This window comes from Mustela nivalis (assembly GCF_964662115.1).
Source record: "Mustela nivalis genome assembly, chromosome: 13".
Taxonomy (NCBI): Eukaryota; Metazoa; Chordata; class Mammalia; order Carnivora; family Mustelidae; genus Mustela; species Mustela nivalis.
The window spans coordinates 86539151-86558068 of NC_139032.1; the positions used below are offsets into that span (position 1 = coordinate 86539151).

Consider the following 18918-nt stretch of genomic DNA (forward strand, 5'->3'; position numbering starts at 1 on the left):
AGAGGCACAACCTCCTGTTTATTAGTAATCACCATAACTCTTTTTTATGTAAAGCATCCATTGCTTTAAAATTTATGTAATGCAAGTATTTGTGACATAAACCTGAATTTTTTTTTTTTTTAACTCAAGTGTAGTTGACCTACCATTTTTACTAGGTTTGGGTGTGCAACTCACCACACTTTCTTTTTTTAAGTTGCACTGTGACTTTCCGTTTGTGCACATTCATGGGACACAGCCTGTTCCTGGCACAGACGCTCTGGTGGCCTGAGGAAGACTTGTGGGATTATGGTTCCCGAGAACTAGGACCTCAGGGGCTCTGACTAGGTGAAGTCTCGTTGACGTTAAGGACTGGGTTACTTTGTAATCCTCCCCTTTTCTTCATTGGATAATACGCTGAGTTCTGGAGAGATAGAAAACCCGATTTAAGTAAGAGTAAATTCTTCCTAAGCTCCACACAGTGGAATGCAGAGACCAGGTTTCAGGACCTTCGAATGGATTTCTCAGTAATTCTTTGGGAACCACTTTGGCATTTCCTTTGAATTCTTCAAGCCTGTGTAGAATTGCTGGGAAGCTCTAGTTCTCCCAGTTTCTCTGGGTTTGGCTGTGGTGTTGGTGAGGCGTCCTCTGAGGGAGCGTCGTAGCGAGTGGATGGCTGTTTTTCACAAAGGACTAGAGTTAATGCTCATTGTTCCGTCCTGAGAAGGGACTCCCTTCTCCATTTGTTCACCTGCCAGGGCTCTCTGGTAATTCTTTTCCTTCAGAGAGGCTGACTCCGTAAAAGCCACTTTGGTCGTGTGGTGCTTACTTAGTTCAGGGCATTCTGTCTTTTCAGAAAATGGACCCAAGTGGGGTCAAAGTGCTGGAAACAGCGGAGGACATCCAGGAGAGGCGGCAGCAGGTCCTAGACAGATACCACCGCTTCAAGGAGCTCTCAACCCTCCGGCGCCAGAAGCTCGAAGACTCCTATCGATTCCAGTTTTTCCAGAGAGATGCTGAGGAGCTGGAGAAATGGATTCAGGAGAAACTACAAATCGCATCCGATGAGAATTACAAAGACCCAACCAACTTGCAGGTGCGCCTCATCTCCCTGAGTTTCCTGCCAGGACTCAGGAGCGCAAATGTTTTTGCCCCAAAGTCACACAAAAGTCATTTAATTATGACCTTGAGCAAGAAGAATGTAGATCAGACATAAGGCAGGACTAACTCACTATTCTGAAAAGCCCTTGGTGTGTGTGTTATACTGTACACACGAAGATGTATGTGGAATCTTGGGGGCATTCTTTTCTGGATGCTTCTAGCTGATGGTTCTCAAAGCACTGGCTTGCAACTGTTGGTGGTTTCACGGGGAGGGTGTGGGTTGAGCTCTTGGAATTTTAATTTTATTTTATTTTTAGATTTTATTTATTTATTTGAGAGACTGTGAGAGAGAGAGCATGAGAGGGGTGAAGGTCAGAGGGAGAAGCAGACTCCCCGTGGAGCCGGGAGCCTGAAGCAGGACTCAATCCCAGGACTCTGGGATCATGACCCAAGCCCAGCCGAAGGCAGTCGCTTAACCAGTTGAGCCACCCAGGTGGCCCGGGTTGAGCTCTTAGAATGAGTTTTCGAGAAAGACACACTAATAGTGTTGCTGATGGAGATTTTATAGTTAGGTATCTCTTTAAGCAACTCACTGGTAAGTCTTATCAGAAGCAAGCCTTTAAAAATCACTAAATTGTAACTGAAGTTAATTTTGTGATATAAATTGTGCCTCAGTAAAGCTGTTTTTTTAAAAAAGGACAGAGCCTTTCTTCTCATTGATTTTGGTGAAGGACTTTTTTTTAGCAAGTGGAACACATGGTTCTCTTACTACCCCCAGAGTCCTCCCAGAAGAGAAGAAAGTGTCATATACTGAGTGAATGTGGATGGATTATTATCCAGGAGTAAATCGTACATGCTAATTGTTGGTGTGGCCCTGTATTTCTAGAGGGATTGGATGTCCACATAAAGGCTAATTTCCTGGTAGTAAAGATAGTGCAAAGTTGGTGGCCCTCAGTGGCCAAGCTTCCAAAAGCCGTATAGATGAGGTCAGAGTATTTGAGTAATTGTGGGGAAGTGGGGGCGATGCTGAGTGTCCCTAATTAGAGGGAACGGGATTCACGAGGGGAGAACTAAGGGGACCTGAGGCGGGGCGGGGCAGAAAGGTGGCTGGTATGTGGTTGCAGCTGTGTCTCACCTCACGGTCCCCCAACAGGGCAAGCTTCAGAAGCACCAGGCCTTTGAAGCTGAAGTCCAGGCCAACTCAGGAGCCATTGTTAAACTGGATGAAACTGGTAACCTGATGATCTCAGAAGGGCACTTTGCATCTGAAACCATAAGGGTGAGTAGGAGTTGTGCCTGCTACTGGAGGCCATCTGGTCTGGTTGGGGGAGGAATGTGGATTAAGTGCCAATTTGGGTTTCTAAAAAAGCCTTTTCTAGCTTTTTTGGTGATTTTATTTTTAGAGCAAGAGAGGGAGGCAGGGGCAGAGGGAGAGAGAGACCTTCAAGCAGATTCCCCACCGAGTGTGGAGCCCGACACAGGGCTCGATCCCATGAACTATGAGATTGTGATCTGAGCCAAAGTCACTAGCTTTTTCTAGCCTTTTAAGAGAATTTGTGAAGTTTTGCCTTTGTTATATGATGATTCAGTATGAATGTAAACAAGTATGTATCTGCTCAGTGGGGAGTTAATATTCTTTTTGTAAAACAGATTAGAATGTGATTATACTTTAAAGAAGATTACATAAATGAAACCTAAATGTATAGATGGTAATTAGAGGGGAGAGCATGTTAGTGAAATTGGTGAATTTGGGTATTAGGACACAAAGATCAGTAGGATTAATCACAGACACCATAAAGTTCTCTGTTGAAAACTCGAGGCCTGGATCTTGGTGACTTGCCCTAGGAGGTGGTTTGCTGAGGTCTCGTCCTCAAGCCAGTTAAGGGCCCAGCTGTTAGCAGTGACTTGTGGCACCTGTTGGTCGGTGACCTAGTGACTGAAGCAGCCAGCTGTGAAGCAAATGTCCTTACAGTGTGTGATTGGGCCCGTTTGGTTCCAGTTCACAGATAATTGATCTGTCTGGGCCCTAACATTTCCAGTACCAAGGTACTAAGGGAAAGCAGACCTCTTTAGGATGAAGTTTGCACACTTGGTTTCTCATAACAGGATACTCTTTCCTGTTTCTGATTTATCTCCTTCCTGTCTGTGTGTCTTGTTCTTTGTCATCCAAAGGCCCGTTCTCTTGAGGGACTGGCCTTTGCAGTCCCTTAGCAGTCAAGGCAACTGTGGAGAGTTCGATGAAAGCTACATTCATAAGCCCCAGTAGAGACGCCCCACCCCCTCCTCCCCAGCACCCTTGTGGAGCTTTCATTTCCGTAGGATCCGGTCTAGTGGTTTTCAACAATAAATACCTATTGTCTCTCTTTTGCACTAATGCACTCCACAGTCTCATATTGAAGACTTGAAGTCAGCCCTGGGCTTATTATTAATAATTAACTATTACTAGTTATGACGTGAGTAGAAGAGTAAATTCTGAATGCCACGTGACCAACTATTTAATTACATTCAACCCATTTGGGTAATTAACATGTATCCCCGCAATTAAATATGTACCATGTGTCTCTGCGATTAAATATAAGTATCTTTCTGCTCGTTTTCCCACTGTTTTGTCCACCGTCTTGAAGTAAATGAAAGCAGCATGCTGTATTATTTGCTCGATAGAAGTTGTTTTCCAGAGTGCGCGGTGATGTAGTGTATTACCAGGCGGCAGAAGGGAAACGAGAGAGACAGGTCAGGTGCTTGACTTTAGTGATTAATCTGGAGAGGAGGAGACTCACTCACTCCATTCAGCTGTTAGTGACAACCCTTCTCCTGGAGATTTTACTAAAGCAGTATTTAAAAGTACTATTAGCCACTGTTTGTTGAGTAGCTATTTATGTGCAAACACTTGGCCATTTTGACACAAGTCGTCTTCGATCTCCAGAAGAAGCTCGCTAGGTACCCCCATCCCCACAGTATGGAAGGGAAGACACGGAAGCTCCAAGAAGTTTGAGTAACTTCTCCAAATCCCACAGCTAGTAGATGGCCGTTGGAATTCCAGTCCACGCCTTTGTCTACTGACAATTATTTCCTGTATTTTTCCAAGCTGTATGTCATTTCTGTCCCCTTTCCTTATTTTCTTGGCCAGCTGCTTCTCTGCAAGCTCCTGCTGTTTGCTCATGCCCCAGAACCGGGCCGCCCTGGCCTCTTTCCATGCAATCCCCAAGTGCACCTGCCTGCCCGCCCACTCCTGCTCCCGGGCAGCAGTGCACTGGGGAAGCTGGACTCTCTGACCTGCAGTGTTTCTGAGATCAGAGGCACCAGGAGCAGGAGGTGGTTCCAATACTGGAGCAGGCTTTGCCCTAGTTCCTTACCTGAGGGTGTGAAAGGGAACTTTGTGGGAGACTGACCATGGACTTGAGGGTTAGGTTTTGGGGGGAGCCTTCAGTGGTCTCATTTTTATTTTTATATGTTTATATTTTTTATTTTTTCAAAAGATTTTATTTATTTGACAGACAGAGATCAAAAGTAGGCAGAGAGGCAGACAGAGAGAGAGGAGGAAGCAGGTTCCCTGCTGAGCAGAGAGCCTGATGCGGGGCTCGATCCCAGGACCCTGGGACCATGACCTGAGCCGAAAGCAGAGGCTTTAACCCACTGAGCCACCCAGGTGCCCCAGTGGTCTCGTTTTTAATTGGAGCAAAGGGCTTTCATTCACAGTTCCCCTGGTGATCCTGGCTTGGAGCTTCACCTGGTCCTATAACTCAGAGCGGTTGGCAGGCTGGTTCACGGGGGTGGGGAGTGGAGGGTGAAGATTGCTTCTGCATCCTGGATAACCTGTCTGTCACCGGTTTAGACTTTCACACCGTACCGGACTGCGTGGCGCCCCATAGTCACCGCCACCCACATCGGGTCCCATATCCGAGTAGGTGGAACATTGAGTGGCTGCTGCTTGCCTGTGTCCCCCTCTCCCCCCACAACCTTGGAGTGCCTTTCACTTTCTTCCCATTGGCAGGCGGCTTTGCATCCTGCCAGTGGTGGAAGTGAATTGTGTGAGCGTTTATTTCCCACTGCTGTTTCTCCTTTCACGAGAAACCGCACACTCTTGTTTCTAAGAGGATCCACCCATGTTGGCTGTCCCTTGGCTTTCAAGTTTTTAGGCAGCTGGGAGGGGCGTCTCAACCATGGGTGAATCCCAGACTTCTCTTCTGTGAGTGTTTCAGCCTTGCTGTGTGTTTGCCCTTTGGCCTACCAGTGTTAGGTGGAAACTCCCAGTATCTTGGGTAGGCGAAGGCAACACACTGAGATCGGATTAGATACCGGAAAGCATCCCAGAAACTGGAATTGGTGATCACGTGCCCCCAGTTGTGGACGGGTCCTTACTAGGACTTTGCCAATGGGAACCCAAAGATGCTGGGAAGTGAGTATGTTTGGGCCTTGGGCTGCCACTCAGGCGAAGTTGAAAATAAACCCAACCCAAGACATATTGGACCATAAACTATCTTTTTTTTTTTTTTTTAAAGATTTTATTTATTTATTTATTTATTTATTTATTTATTTGACAGAGATTACAAGTAAGCAGAGAGGCAGTCAGAGAGAGGAGGAAGCATGGTCCCTGCTGAGCAGAGAGCCCGATGTGAGGCTCGATCCCAGGACCCTGGGATCATGACCTGAGCCAAGAGCAGAGGCTTTAACCCACTCAGCCACCCCGGCACCCCCATAAACTATCTTCTCACAGAAGTTCCAAAACCTTTTCTGCCAAAAATCCGTCTCAGTCGCTGATTACGTTTCAGGACACCATCCCGTCTACTTTTATTTTATTTTATTTTTTTTAATTTAAAGATCTTATTTATTTATTTATGAGAGACAGAGAGAGAGAGAGGCAGTGGGAGAAGCAGGCTCTCCGCTGGGCCCCATGTGGGACTCGATCCCAGGACCCTGAGACCATGACCTGAGCTGAGGGCAGACCCTTAACCACCTGAGCCACCCAGGTGCCCTCTTCTCCTTTTATATGAAGGTGTTCCTATTGACTTGGGCTTGTCATTATTTCTTTGCATTCACGGTGCCCATAGGGTCTCGTTTCATTTTTTCCCTCCACAAATTCCGAGCACACCCTTCAGGGATTTCTGCTCAGTTTCCACGTCATTTCCTCCTCTCTCCTTCCACAGTAGCCTTCTGACCCAGAAATCCCACTTAATGCCTCATTATTAAGAACATTAATTATAAACAATAGAATATCGATAATAGTTGAATATAATCCCCTGAAGTAAACCACAATCAAAATCCACCTACGAAGGTCAGTTCTTTTGTTCTTTAAGACCTCCAGATCCACTGTATGCTGTCTACTGTTTCCTGTTCTCAGAGTTCTGGTTTCCTCTCTTTTCGAGGAGTATCTTTTTTTTGGGGGGGGGTTATCTTTAGAAAGACTTGTTCTGAGCTCTGACTTGTGGGGTTTCTGACCTGTGGGAAGTCTGTGGAGGAGCCAGATCCCATAGAAACGGTTGTGATCTCTGGGGCTGATTTCTAACCCGCAGACTCGTTTGATGGAGCTGCACCGCCAGTGGGAGCTGCTTTTGGAGAAGATGCGGGAGAAGGGAGTCAAACTGCTGCAGGCCCAGAAGCTCGTGCAGTATTTGCGCGAGTGTGAGGACGTGATGGATTGGATCAATGACAAGGTACGTGTCCCGGGCGTGGGTTTGCAGAGTGCGAGCTGCATTTCTGGGCGCTGTTGTTTCCAAGTGTCGGTTGGTGACTCTGGCTCTCATGGTCCCCGAATAGGAAGCGATTGTGACCTCTGAGGAGTTGGGCCAGGACCTGGAGCACGTGGAGGTTTTACAGAAGAAATTTGAAGAGTTTCAAACAGATATGGCTGCCCATGAAGAAAGAGTTAATGAAGTGAACCAGTTTGCCGCCAAGCTCATTCAGGTAGGCAGCCGTGCTCTGTACACTTTCCCTGTCCTGATAGAACTCTCCGATGCTTTCAGAAGAAAATTTTATGTTTCTTTTTTCCAATGACTTTTTTTTTTAAGATTTCATTTATTTATTTGGGGGGGAGGAAGCACAATCAGGGGCCGTGGGAGAGGGAGAAGCAGACTCAGTGCTGAGCAAGGAGGCCAATGTGGGGCTCGATCCCGGGATCATGACCTGAGCTTCACCCACTGAGCCCCCCCAAGGGGCCCCAGAAGAAAACTTGGATGGGCACTTCCCTGGTTTCTGAGTGAGCGAGGTTTGGTAAGCCTGTGTGAGAGTTTTGCTCAGATCTAAGTAAGGCAGCAGTGCTGATTACTCCTAAGGTCGAAACTGCTTTCTAGCTTGTGGCCACGGGCAGGAAGGGCAGAGTTCATCTGCTGCCTCCACCCACTTTCGGGTAGGGCTTGGCGATGCTTTTATTGGGTTGCTGCAGCTGGTGTCAAGGATTCCCAGAGGAGGGTGTGGTGGTGAATGCCTCGGGGGTTGGCCCGCATCCACGGATGCGGGCCTGCTCTCCTGGGAGCCTGGGGAACCCGGTAATGAATGGGCTCTCCCCTGGCGGCTCAGCCATTACGAGGGGATAATGGAACCTTTCCCCATTGCCTGTGTGCCGGCTCCTTAAGCTGCCGCTTTCTCCTCTGTGTCTGCAGCAGGGGTCAGAGCGCTCCACAGATGTCCGGCAGCAGGATCTAGTTTTTGCTTTCAGGGAAACTTGATTTGGGGGCTCTAAATCTTAAATGTATGCATCTGCTTCAGGGCTGGTGCTTGTTCCCTCTCTGGCCAGTGATGAAGAGCCAGCATTCCTCAGAAATACCTCACCTTCCAAAGTGAGCCCCCACCCCCTGCCCCAGAACCTCGGGGCACCCTCAGATTGTGCTGAGAAGAGTGGTCAGGCCAAGCCCGAGATCTCACAGATGGATCCCAGAACCCTGAAATGCTTCATTTGTTACTTTACGTGTTAGTTTTATTAAAACAAAAACATTTTTATTGAATTTATTAAATAAATTTATTTATTGAGTTAATTATTTATTAAACCACATTTATTTAAAAAATGTGGTTGGTGGGGAAGGATGCTTTTAAAGAGAGCTCCAGTCTGAAGGGAGGAGCAGACCCTGAAGATCACGTCTGTGGGCAGGAACGCGTGATGGGCTCGTGAACATTCGAAATAACAGATTTCCCAGCACTTGGGCAGGCATGGGTACATTGGTGAGGCCACCCCACAGCGGCCGAAGTGTTGTTACAACGTAAAGGTTTTTGGTACTGATGACCTCTGCTGCTTTATGGCCTCACCATCTACTCCAAGGGATAGATAGTGACTCTCCCCTTTTTAGGTAAGACGAAATGGAAGCCAGTTGTGTTTACTTATTTATTTATTTACTTGCAAGAGAGCGTGAGAGCCAGCGGGGGAGGGTGGGGGGGAGGAAGAGAGAGACTCTTAAACAGGCTGTGTGGAGCCTGACATGGGGGCTCGAACTCAAGACCCCCAGGTCATGACCTGAGCCGAAATCAAGAGTCAGACACTTAAGCCACTGAGATGTCCCGGTGCCCCAGGAAGCTAGTTTTATACAAGCTTGGCTTCATTTCACACAAAAACCCAGTATTTCTTCGGAAAGGTGAAGGTTTGCCGAAGCAGAGACTGGGAGGAGCTGGGGGCTCAGGACCCAGGCCGGCCTCTGCTCTCCCTCATGTAGGAGCAGCATCCCGAGGAGGAAACCATCAAGACCAAGCAGGACGAAGTGAATGCGGCCTGGCAGCGGCTGAAGGGACTGGCCCTGCAGAGACAGGGGAAGCTCTTTGGGGCGGCTGAGGTTCAGCGATTTAACAGGTACTGAGCCGGGGCGGGCTGCGGGGCGCGGGCACGCACCTGGGGGACCAGGTCCCGGATTCGGCACATGCCAAGAAGGTGCTGGAGCTGCCCGGGGTCTGGCATCCCGAGCTCAGACGGTCGCCGAAAACGGCTGCCCTGGTGTCTCCCACAGGGATGTGGATGAGACGATCAGCTGGATTAAGGAAAAGGAGCAGTTAATGGCCTCTGATGATTTTGGCCGCGACCTGGCAAGCGTTCAGGCTCTGCTGCGGAAGCACGAGGGTTTGGAGAGAGATCTTGCTGCTTTGGAGGACAAGGTGGGTTCAGAAAGCAGCCATGCCTGAGTTAGCGTGGGGGGGGCGGGCTATGAGCACAGTCTGAAGGGGGGGCCGTTTCCAGGTCAAAGCCCTGTGCGCCGAGGCCGACCGCCTGCAGCAGTCGCACCCGCTGAGCGCCGCGCAGATTCAAGTGAAGCGAGAGGAGCTGATTGCCAACTGGGAGCAGATCCGGACTCTGGCCGCCGAGAGACACGCCCGCCTCAACGACTCCTACAGGTGGGAAACCTCTCCCCGGCTCAGCGACGGGCTTTCCTGCCTATGACCTGTGTGTTTGGAGACTGGCCGAGAGAGAGAGAGAGAGAGAGAGTGTGTGTGTGTGTGTGTGTTGTATTTATGACTTTGTGAATATCTTTCCATTTTATATTGCTGCATTATGACCAGTAGAAGTGGGCATCTCTCCTTAGCGATCAGGGCACCAGTGGAAAGAATATACCATTACAACTGAGTAAATCAAGGACTAGGAAATGAAAGGATGCTAATTCCTCACCAGAGCTGGAGCTGGGGAAGGACAAGGAAGTTGGAGAGAGGGGAATCACAGTAGTGGACACAACCTAGATTTTAAAGCATTGATTTAAAGGATTGATTTCATAACCTCTTTTGCTCTCCTTTATGGTCAGACTGAAGAATCCTCTGTATCCCAGGACTAGAGTTGTCTGAGGACAGAATTCAGAGCTTTATTAGAAAGGCATTTCTCATCCGGGCTCTCCACTGGGAACATCTAACGACTTACCTGGGTTTTCTCTAGGCTTCAGCGATTCCTTGCTGACTTCCGCGACCTGACCAGCTGGGTGACTGAGATGAAAGCCCTCATCAATGCAGATGAGCTCGCCAATGACGTGGCCGGGGCAGAAGCCCTGCTGGACAGGCATCAGGAGCATAAGGTAGCGTCTCCAACATCTTCTAGAAGGAAAGGCCTTAGCTTGTAAGGCATCAGGATGGGACTCTCACAGCCAGGTGGCTGAAACTTTGTCCACCGGTGGCTCTCACCACGGGATTGTTGTTGGTTTTGCCTTTGGAGACTGGCTCTGCCTGCTTCTCACAGATGGCGAAGTGGGCTAAATGTCAGGAGAGTAAGCTGGTCTGGAAAAGTGAGGGCCTCACCCTAGCAGGATGGAGGTGTAACCGTTTTGTGCATCAGTCACGTACCGTCTTAAACAGTGTCTTCGTTTAAATGCTGAGTCTCATATTTGGTGTAATTAAATTTCTTACTCTGTTTTTTTCCTAAGCTATGTTCCAAAGAAAACTGGTTTTATGGGCTCTTAATAGGTTTACCTAGAAAGGTTTTGAATGGCTGAGTAGTTTTGTAAAGCACTATGAAACAGGACTGTAAAAATTATTACTGTAAGCCTTCTGAGAGCCTTTAATGTGGTAGATACAAAAAAGTCAATATATGAATGTCAAATATACCAGCAACAGAAACATAACTTTTTAAAAATGCTACTTATAATTGTATCAGAAAGTATAATGTAGTTGGGAATATGTGTAACAAAAGTTTTGGAAGACATTTGTGGAGAAGGCAGTTAGGCTTTGTTGAAAGACTGAAGAAAGAAAGAGAAAAGGAGAATGTCTTCTCTCGTGTGGCTGGAACAATGTTTTGTAAAGGTAGAAAAACTCTCCCTAGGACCTTTCTGCCCAGTGCTGTTCCACACAGAACCCCGGCAGGTCTTTGTTTCCGGAGTGAGACAAGCTGATTCTAAACTTGATTTAGATGAAAAAAAAAAAAAAAAAAAACCCTCAAAAACAGCTGAGGCAATTTTGAAGAACGGGGTGGGACCAGGGGAAGCAGCTCCCTCCCAGGTACTCTAAAATCCTAAAGCTACTCCTCAGGCAGAGGAGGACAGAGAGACCCCAGCGGAACAGAAGACAGGGCTCAGACCCCTCGCGCATATGGCAGTGTGGTAGGATTGGACAGAGGTGGCCTGAGAAGTCAGTGGCAAAAAACTTCCCAGTAAATGGTGCCCTTGTGGCTGGTAACCCAGACTGATGTTAGGGAGCGTGGCCTCCTTGCTGGTCCCGCTCCTCGATGGAGATGGGATATCCTGATTTGTAACGTCTGTGTGAAAGTCAGCGTTGCTGGCATACATCGTGCCTTTTCTCGCTGCAGGGTGAGATCGACGCTCACGAGGACAGCTTTAAATCTGCAGATGAGTCCGGACAGGCCCTGCTGGCCGCTGGGCATTATGCTTCGGATGAAGTGAGAGAGAAGGTAAGTGAGGAGAGGTTCCTCAGCGGAGCGCCTCTGAGAGCTCTTAACCCATCCTGGAGTACCCAGGCCACGTGGCCATGGTGTGCGGGAAGCTTCCCCAGAGCTTGCGCTGGGAAGTGCAGGGGCAGCTCCTTGAGGGACTGAGAAAGAAGACCTGTGTGATCGGAGGCGGAAAGTCCCATCCGTCTGGGGCGATTGTGACCCATCCCCTACTGAAAGAGGACTCTGCAGGGAGTGGAGTCCCGCGTTAGCAGTGGAGCCAAAGGAGTTGCCTTCTTTAGTTGACGCCACGGGATCGGAGTATACAGATAGCTGAGGAACACAGAGAGTGATGTTTTAAGATTGTGCACACTAGGAAGAGACATTCCAAAGACACTTGTTGTCAACTCTGGGGCCTAAAAACGCCGTCTGGGCATTTGCTTGCTGCCCATGTTTTACGGGACACCCACCCAGTCGACGTTTGTCCGCAGAGACCCCTGACTCCGTTCCTGCTGCCCGCCCTTAGAAAGATGCCCTTCCTCTGCCACCGGAAGTTTCCTTAGCATTTTGACCTAATGTCCTTTGATAACGTGGCAGTAAAATAATTCTAGACGAGCTGGAGTTCCCTCTTCTGCTTCGCATGAGCACGCACGCCGCTCAGGGTCTGCGTGTTTCCCTGTGACGTGGCAGACACAAGGGCCTGTGACTCGCCCCCTTTTGCCAGCCCGAAAACAGGTCTGAAGATGAGCGTGAGGGTTAGACAACTCCACGTGGGGGTGGGCGGCTGCCCTGCCCTGTCCTCACGGCCCTCCTGTCCCCCCCCCCCCCAAGCTGAGCATCCTGGCCGAGGAGCGGGCTGCGCTGCTGGAGCTGTGGGAGCTGCGGCGGCAGCAGTACGAGCAGTGCATGGACCTGCAGCTCTTCTACCGCGACACCGAGCAGGTGGACAACTGGATGAGCAAGCAGGAGGTACGGCCCACGTGCCGCGCTGGCCTCCCCTGGCGTCTGCTGCTGGGGCGGCTGGCCTGGTTCGGGCAGGAAGTCCCCAGCGCTGCGGCTGTGAATCGGGAGAGGAGGGCTCGCCGAGGGACCCCCAGCGCCACTGCCTCCCGCCGCCGGGCTCGGGGGTCACCCTCTCATTAGATTAGTGTTGAGGGAATCAAAAGGGCGATAGGCTTTCTGGAAGAGATCTTGCGAGTTTAAAAGCTGTAGAATCTCCTGTTTGCGTGTTCCGGCCACCCTCTCCTTTGCTGGCCAAAACCCTTAAGGGAGAAAGGACGGGGGCATCTCTCTGAGCGCTTCGGTCTCTCTCTCCAGGCCTTCCTGCTGAACGAAGACTTGGGAGACTCCTTGGACAGCGTGGAGGCGCTCCTTAAGAAACACGAGGACTTCGAGAAGTCCCTCAGCGCCCAGGAGGAAAAGATCACAGTAAGACCCTTCTCTTTGTCGCAGCTTTGGGTGATCCTCAGGTTCCGCACAGAGTCCATTCTCTTCTCGAGGGTTTCTGGGCACACACGTCAGAGGACCCGCGAGACCGGGTTCAGCTGCAGCCCTCACCGTGGTGGCAGAGCTCGGCCTCGCAGGAGGCCTGCCGTCGCTCACGGGACGAGATCTTCTAATGATGTCAACCTCCACACCGACGTTTCACTTCCACTGCGAGTAGTTAGAGTTCACAGCGCCTGGCTGGCTCAGTCAGCGGACCGTGCAATCTTGGGGTCATGAGTTTGAGTCCCATGTTGAGTGTAGAGATTACTTAAAATCTTCAAAAAATAAAATTAAAGAGTAGAAGTAGTTGGAGCTCATGCGAGAGGTTTTCCTCTGGAAAACAGTTCTTAGATGCAGGAACTAGAAGGCCGTTGACCTGTTGTGCCCCTTGTCTGATCCTGTCAGACGTGTCCTGACATCAGGTACAGCAAACGTCTCCCGTCCGGAAGGGAGCTGGCGGGATCGTGCTGGCTCTGACTGACACCGTCAAGCAGACGCTCAGAAGTGAAGGAGAAACGTTGACCTGTGTTAGGATTTAGTGTTTTGTGACCGGTCAGTCATTACGAGGCCACGCTGTGCCACTGTGTGGTTACCAGCGAGGGACCCCGATTCTTCCCTCATAGGCGCTGGATGAGTTTGCAACCAAGCTGATTCAGAACAACCACTACGCCATGGACGACGTGGCCACCCGCCGAGATGCGGTGCGTTCCGGGGCTCCCCACGTGCCTTCCCTTCGGTCCCCCGCTCTCCCTTCTGGGACGTGTGTTGCCATGTAGGCTCTTGAGCCAGAAATGCCTGGGGAGTAGGAAGCAGAGGTTCACGTGGCTCCTTGTCTTTCAGCTGCTGAGCCGCCGCAACGCCCTTCACGAGAGAGCCATGTGTCGCCGGGCCCAGCTGGCCGACTCTTTCCACCTGCAGCAGTTTTTCCGCGACTCGGATGAGCTCAAGAGCTGGGTCAACGAGAAGATGAAAACTGCCACAGATGAAGCTTATAAAGTAACGTCTTGCAGCATTGCGGTGTAGCGTTAGGCTAGGAGGTTAAAGGCAGCTCTCAGATAAATTATAGCTAAAGAAAGAAATAGGGAATCCCCAAAACTGCACTATTTAACTTAGATGGTTTTCTACCTCTACCCCCTGCCAATAAGAGAAGTATGAAGGTAACACAGGGTAGCTTGACCATGCTCAGGTTCAAGGTAGAACCCCCTTTTTCCTTTTATTGGCAGGACCCATCCAACCTACAAGGAAAAGTACAGAAGCATCAGGCTTTTGAGGCTGAGCTCTCTGCCAACCAGAGCCGCATTGACGCCCTGGAGAAAGCAGGGCAAAAGCTGATTGATGTCAACCACTACGCCAAGGATGAGGTAGCCGCTCGGATGAATGAGGTCATCAGTTTGTGGAAGAAGTTGCTGGAAGCCACTGAACTGAAGGGTGAGAGGAGGTGTCTCCCTGGGTCGTGACAGGAAGGCTGGGGGTTTCCACGTCCCTTCCCGGTTAAGTGCAGGGACTTACAGCACCGAGGGAAGGGGGGCCCGGAGATGTACGCAGGCTCATGTCCCGGGCGGGAGTTACTTGCCATGCGTTTTCGATGCTTTGTGATGGGGCACGTGCGGTTGATGTTGCTGGGGAGTGCGGGAGCCCGAGTCAGAAGGGGGAGATCTGGTCACTCGGCCGTGACTGGACTGGGCCCCATCACTGAAAATCGAGGCTCAGCTGAGAGACGAGGACACTCAGTAATTCTCAGATGTTCTTCTCCCCCGGAACTTCCAAGCCCGTATCTCACTGTTTGTCCTTTGTGAAGGACACAAAGCGTTAGCTGCGGTCCTGACCCAGAGTCCCTCAGTAGGGTGCCGTCGTGGTGAGCGCTGTTGGCAGAAGGATTGCGTGAACGGCTAGGTAATCAGACGTGCTCCTTTGACCAGGGATAAAGCTCCGCGAGGCGAACCAGCAGCAGCAGTTCAACCGCAACGTCGAGGATATCGAGCTGTGGCTGTATGAGGTGGAGGGTCACCTGGCTTCAGACGATTACGGCAAAGATCTTACCAACGTCCAGAACCTCCAGAAGAAGCACGCCCTGCTGGAGGCTGACGTGGCCGCTCACCAGGTAGAGGGTTACTTGGGGGCTCTCGTCAGGCCAGTGGTGTGGAAATGGGAACGAAGACCGGCAGGCGACGTGAGACCACACTTGTTTTTGGAAGGATGAAAGGTGTGGGTTTGCTTCGGTGGCCTTACGTGTTCCGTCTTCTCTGGTTAAACTCCTCCCACGGAGCCTTCTGGGGGCCCCAAATGGCGGGGAGGAGATGGCAGAAAAAATGCTCCCCGGGCTGGGAAGAGTATTTTTGTATGTGATCAAACGACCCTTGAAGTCGGATCGGATCCGTCCAGAACCCAGTTGCCACGCTTTCAAGCCTCTGTCCTCTTCTGTCCCCAGGATCGAATTGATGGCATCACCATTCAGGCCCGCCAGTTTCAGGATGCCGGCCATTTTGACGCCGAAAACATCAAGAAAAAGCAGGAAGCCCTTGTGGCTCGCTATGAGGCGCTCAAAGAACCCATGATCGCCCGAAAGCAGAAGCTGGCTGACTCCCTGCGTTTGCAGCAGCTCTTCCGTGATGTGGAGGACGAGGAGACGTGGATTCGGGAGAAAGAGCCCATCGCCGCGTCCACCAACAGAGGTCAGTCTGCTTCCGCCAGATGAGAATCAAGTCTGAGAAGGGGCTCTACTCTCCTAGCCTAAGGAGGTGCATGTCAGAACAAGGAAGGTCAAGTTTAAGTTAAACTGGAACCCTGGTGGAACCTGAAGAACGACCTGGCTGACTTTGCCCTTGATGGCTTGGGTGACCAGGGAGCGGTTTCTGCTTTCAGGCAAAGATCTGATTGGCGTCCAGAATCTGCTGAAGAAGCACCAGGCCCTCCAAGCAGAAATTGCTGGCCACGAGCCCCGCATCAAAGCCGTCACGCAGAAGGGGGACGCCATGGTGGAGGAAGGTGAGAGGCTGCCACCCGGGGAGCGCTGTGCCCTTGTCCTTACGTCCTTTCTGTGGTTAAGTGTGTGGACTCGAGTCAGGTGGAACTGTGGGGTCGATCTTCTCCGTCCTCTCGCTGTGTGCCCTTGACTAGACCCTGTCCTCCCGATCTGAACGTCTTACCTGTGAGATGCGGGTAATAAGGCCTCCTCCTGACCTCGCTGTGAGGGTCGGTTGAGGTCAAGTAGGGGACAGAGTGGAACAGCCTGGTGCGTGTCTCAGTGAGGACCCGGGGGTGGCGCTGTTAAGCTTTCCTTATGTGTCTGCGCTCCAGGCCCTGGTGTCAGTTGGGGTATCTGCTTCGTAGGGTCTGGATGGAGATCATGGCTCAAAGAGGCAAAAATAGAGCAGATTGCTTAGAAGTTTGGGACCCGAACCTCCTAAAACGGGACTAAGGGGCCTGGCTCGCCACGGCGGCATCAGCGAGGGGCCGTGGACGCCTGGAAGGCCTGTCTGTCTGTCTGTCTGGCGCCCTGGCAGCCTCCTTTGCACTGTCCTCCCTTCCAGGCCACTTTGCTGCCGAGGACGTGAAAGCCAAGCTCAGTGAACTGAACCAGAAGTGGGAGTCCCTCAAGTCCAAGGCCTCCCAGCGGCGGCAGGACCTGGAAGACTCCCTGCAGGCCCAGCAGTACTTCGCCGACGCCAACGAGGCCGAGTCTTGGATGCGGGAGAAGGAGCCCATCGTGGGCAGCACCGACTACGGGAAGGACGAGGACTCCGCGGAGGTGAGCGAGCGCCAGGAGCCTGCCGGGGCTTGCGGCGGGGCCCTGCTGGGAAGTGCCTGTGTGCGGCGGGTGTGGCCTCTGTGTTGTCGGTGTTCAGGGCAGTTTAGAACCTGTTTACTTTCCACCGTGGAAACTCAGCCTGGCCATGAGAGAGCGGAGACTACCTCCTACCTCGAGCGTCTTTCTCTTCTTGTCCCTCTGTTCTCTCCTCATGCACGCGCACACATGTCCATGAGCCCATGTTTTGCATTTTTGAGTCAAACTCTGACATCTTGCTCACGAAGGGCTGGTGGCGCTCTACTGACCTCTTAGCTTGCGAGTCTGCGTGAGCAGAGTAGCTGAATGTTGATGCAGCAAACCGGATTCTGCCCAGAGACGGGGCGCGGGGACTGAAGAGCCTGGGCAGCGGTGGTGGCAGGCGATGGTGAAGCCCCACGTGGCGAGGGAGAGTAGCAGCCACGGGGAGGGCACGTACCCGGCGCGCTTCGGTTTGCGAATGCTGTTGAGTTCTCATGACGGGTAGTGGGCTCCCCATGTGTACGACATTGTGCCTTGTGTCTCCTTGTCTGTTCCCAGCCCCGCAGAGGCACGAACAGGCAGGGAGAAAAGAGAGTATTGTGAATCAACATAGAGTACGCCCTCCACGTTTGACGTTCATTAGAAATGGGGGGAGAGCGTGGAGCAGGAGGTGATGAAATCAGCGTGTAACCAAGTGCGTCTCGGGACGCTGGCGGGTCACTGGGGCAGCGTGGCCAGAGCGTCCCAGCTCCTTGCGCTGGGCTCATCTGTGACTTTGGTTTCAGGCTCTACTGAAGAAACACGAAGCTCTGATGTCAGATCTCAGCGCCTATGGCAGCAGCATCCAGGCTCTGCGGGACCAGGCTCAGTCATGCCGGGTGAGCTGGGGCCCTTCTGGGGCACAGGAAGCTGCAGGGCCCCGGCCCTTCCAGCACGTGTGACGGTCGTAGGCTACGTTCTGGTGGCCTCACTGCGACGTCCTGGGACACAAAGACGTATATACGGGTTAAAATGAGATTCTTGTTGTTGTTTTGTTTTGTTTAAGATTCAGAATAGCTAAAGTTCTGGAATCAGATTTTACTGGTAGCTTAGAGGAGAACTCTCATGAACGTATGTTTGGGACATTTGGTCCAGTTGGAGTTGAAATCGGAGTCTGTCTTGTGCTCAGTGACATACCATGAGCATCCTTTAATCGGGTTTGCCCTTCCTTGGGATTTTTAGCAACAAGTGGCCCCCATGGATGACGAGACTGGGAAGGAGCTGGTCTTGGCTCTCTACGACTATCAGGAGAAGAGCCCTCGAGAGGTCACCATGAAGAAAGGGGATATTCTCACCTTGCTCAACAGCACCAACAAGGCAAGGCATCAGAAGTGGTCCTGTGTCTGTTTCTATTAGCACCGCCGGTTTTGCTCGATGGGGTTTCTGTGGGTCTTTGTGTCTGGACCAAGCCTGGGTTAGAATTTGAGGAGAGACCAGAGTCACCCCATCAGTCTCCCCCTTGATACAGGTCCATCTCGTGGGAGATCAAGAAGGTAATCTGTGCGTCTGCCCGACACCTGGGGGCAGTGCACTGGCTCCCACTCTAGAGGGCAGCTGCTTTTCCTGATTACACACATCTAGGAGGAATTCCTACTCCTGAGACCAGAGTTTGCTTTTCTGGAACTCGTAGCTGCAGGTTCTTAACCTAGACCGTGTGGCTCCAGCAGAGCTGACAGCAGTCGTGATGTCACCCCATAAGCCCTTGACGTTAAATGCTTCCCGGGTCCTCAGCCTGCCTTCCTTGACCTGTGCTGGTTTGATAGTGACTTGGAGTGAGGTGCGTGGCACGCCACAAGTTTTGTCCGATAAATCACAAAAGCTGCCAGTCGAGGCCGGACAGATGGCTGCCGTCGCCATCAACGACCCTTACTCGTACAGCCCTCCTTTACCCTGACCGTGAGCGTTTGAGGAAATCTGTGATTTGTGTTTCTTTTGATTCTCAGCCTGTCTTGTCCCAAGAAAATTACCGTGATGGTGGACATTGCTGTGTGTGCCGGCTCTGCCGTGGCTGTGCCCACAAGTGTTGATTAAGCACTAGAAATGTGGTTAATGGAGCTCTTAAATTTAGTTTTATTCTAATTTATTTAAATTTACGCAGCCACGTGTGGCTAGTGGCCACACGATTAGTGCAGTTCCGGAGAGTAACAGGACTGCCTTTCATGCTGGGTATTGTCACAGCTTTCTTGTGACACTGTGCTTGGCAGGTGATAGTCTTTGAGGAACGTGACTTTTACACTGTCATGGGATCCTCCTGACCTGGTCAGGGCTGTGCCTG

General features: G+C 51.2%; 1 protein-coding gene across 26 annotated transcripts in view; it reads left to right on the forward strand.

The window, feature by feature from the left end:
* The window catches only part of SPTAN1 (spectrin alpha, non-erythrocytic 1), a 61703-nt gene that overhangs the window by 12105 nt on the left and 30680 nt on the right, over positions 1-18918 (forward strand). For all 26 annotated transcript variants that reach the window (XM_082695807.1, XM_082695788.1, XM_082695797.1 and 23 more), the window contains 20 exons: positions 833-1072; positions 2231-2356; positions 6588-6728; positions 6832-6978; positions 8715-8848; positions 9003-9147; positions 9230-9384; positions 9914-10049; positions 11273-11374; positions 12185-12322; positions 12671-12781; positions 13462-13539; positions 13679-13834; positions 14062-14266; positions 14758-14939; positions 15267-15510; positions 15701-15823; positions 16369-16586; positions 17390-17482; positions 17826-17960. In XM_082695807.1, coding sequence (XP_082551933.1) covers positions 836-1072; positions 2231-2356; positions 6588-6728; positions 6832-6978; positions 8715-8848; positions 9003-9147; positions 9230-9384; positions 9914-10049; positions 11273-11374; positions 12185-12322; positions 12671-12781; positions 13462-13539; positions 13679-13834; positions 14062-14266; positions 14758-14939; positions 15267-15510; positions 15701-15823; positions 16369-16586; positions 17390-17482; positions 17826-17960 — 3006 coding nt within the window. In that variant the 5' untranslated portion in view covers positions 833-835. The remainder of the gene's footprint in view (positions 1-832; positions 1073-2230; positions 2357-6587; positions 6729-6831; positions 6979-8714; positions 8849-9002; positions 9148-9229; positions 9385-9913; positions 10050-11272; positions 11375-12184; positions 12323-12670; positions 12782-13461; positions 13540-13678; positions 13835-14061; positions 14267-14757; positions 14940-15266; positions 15511-15700; positions 15824-16368; positions 16587-17389; positions 17483-17825; positions 17961-18918) is intronic.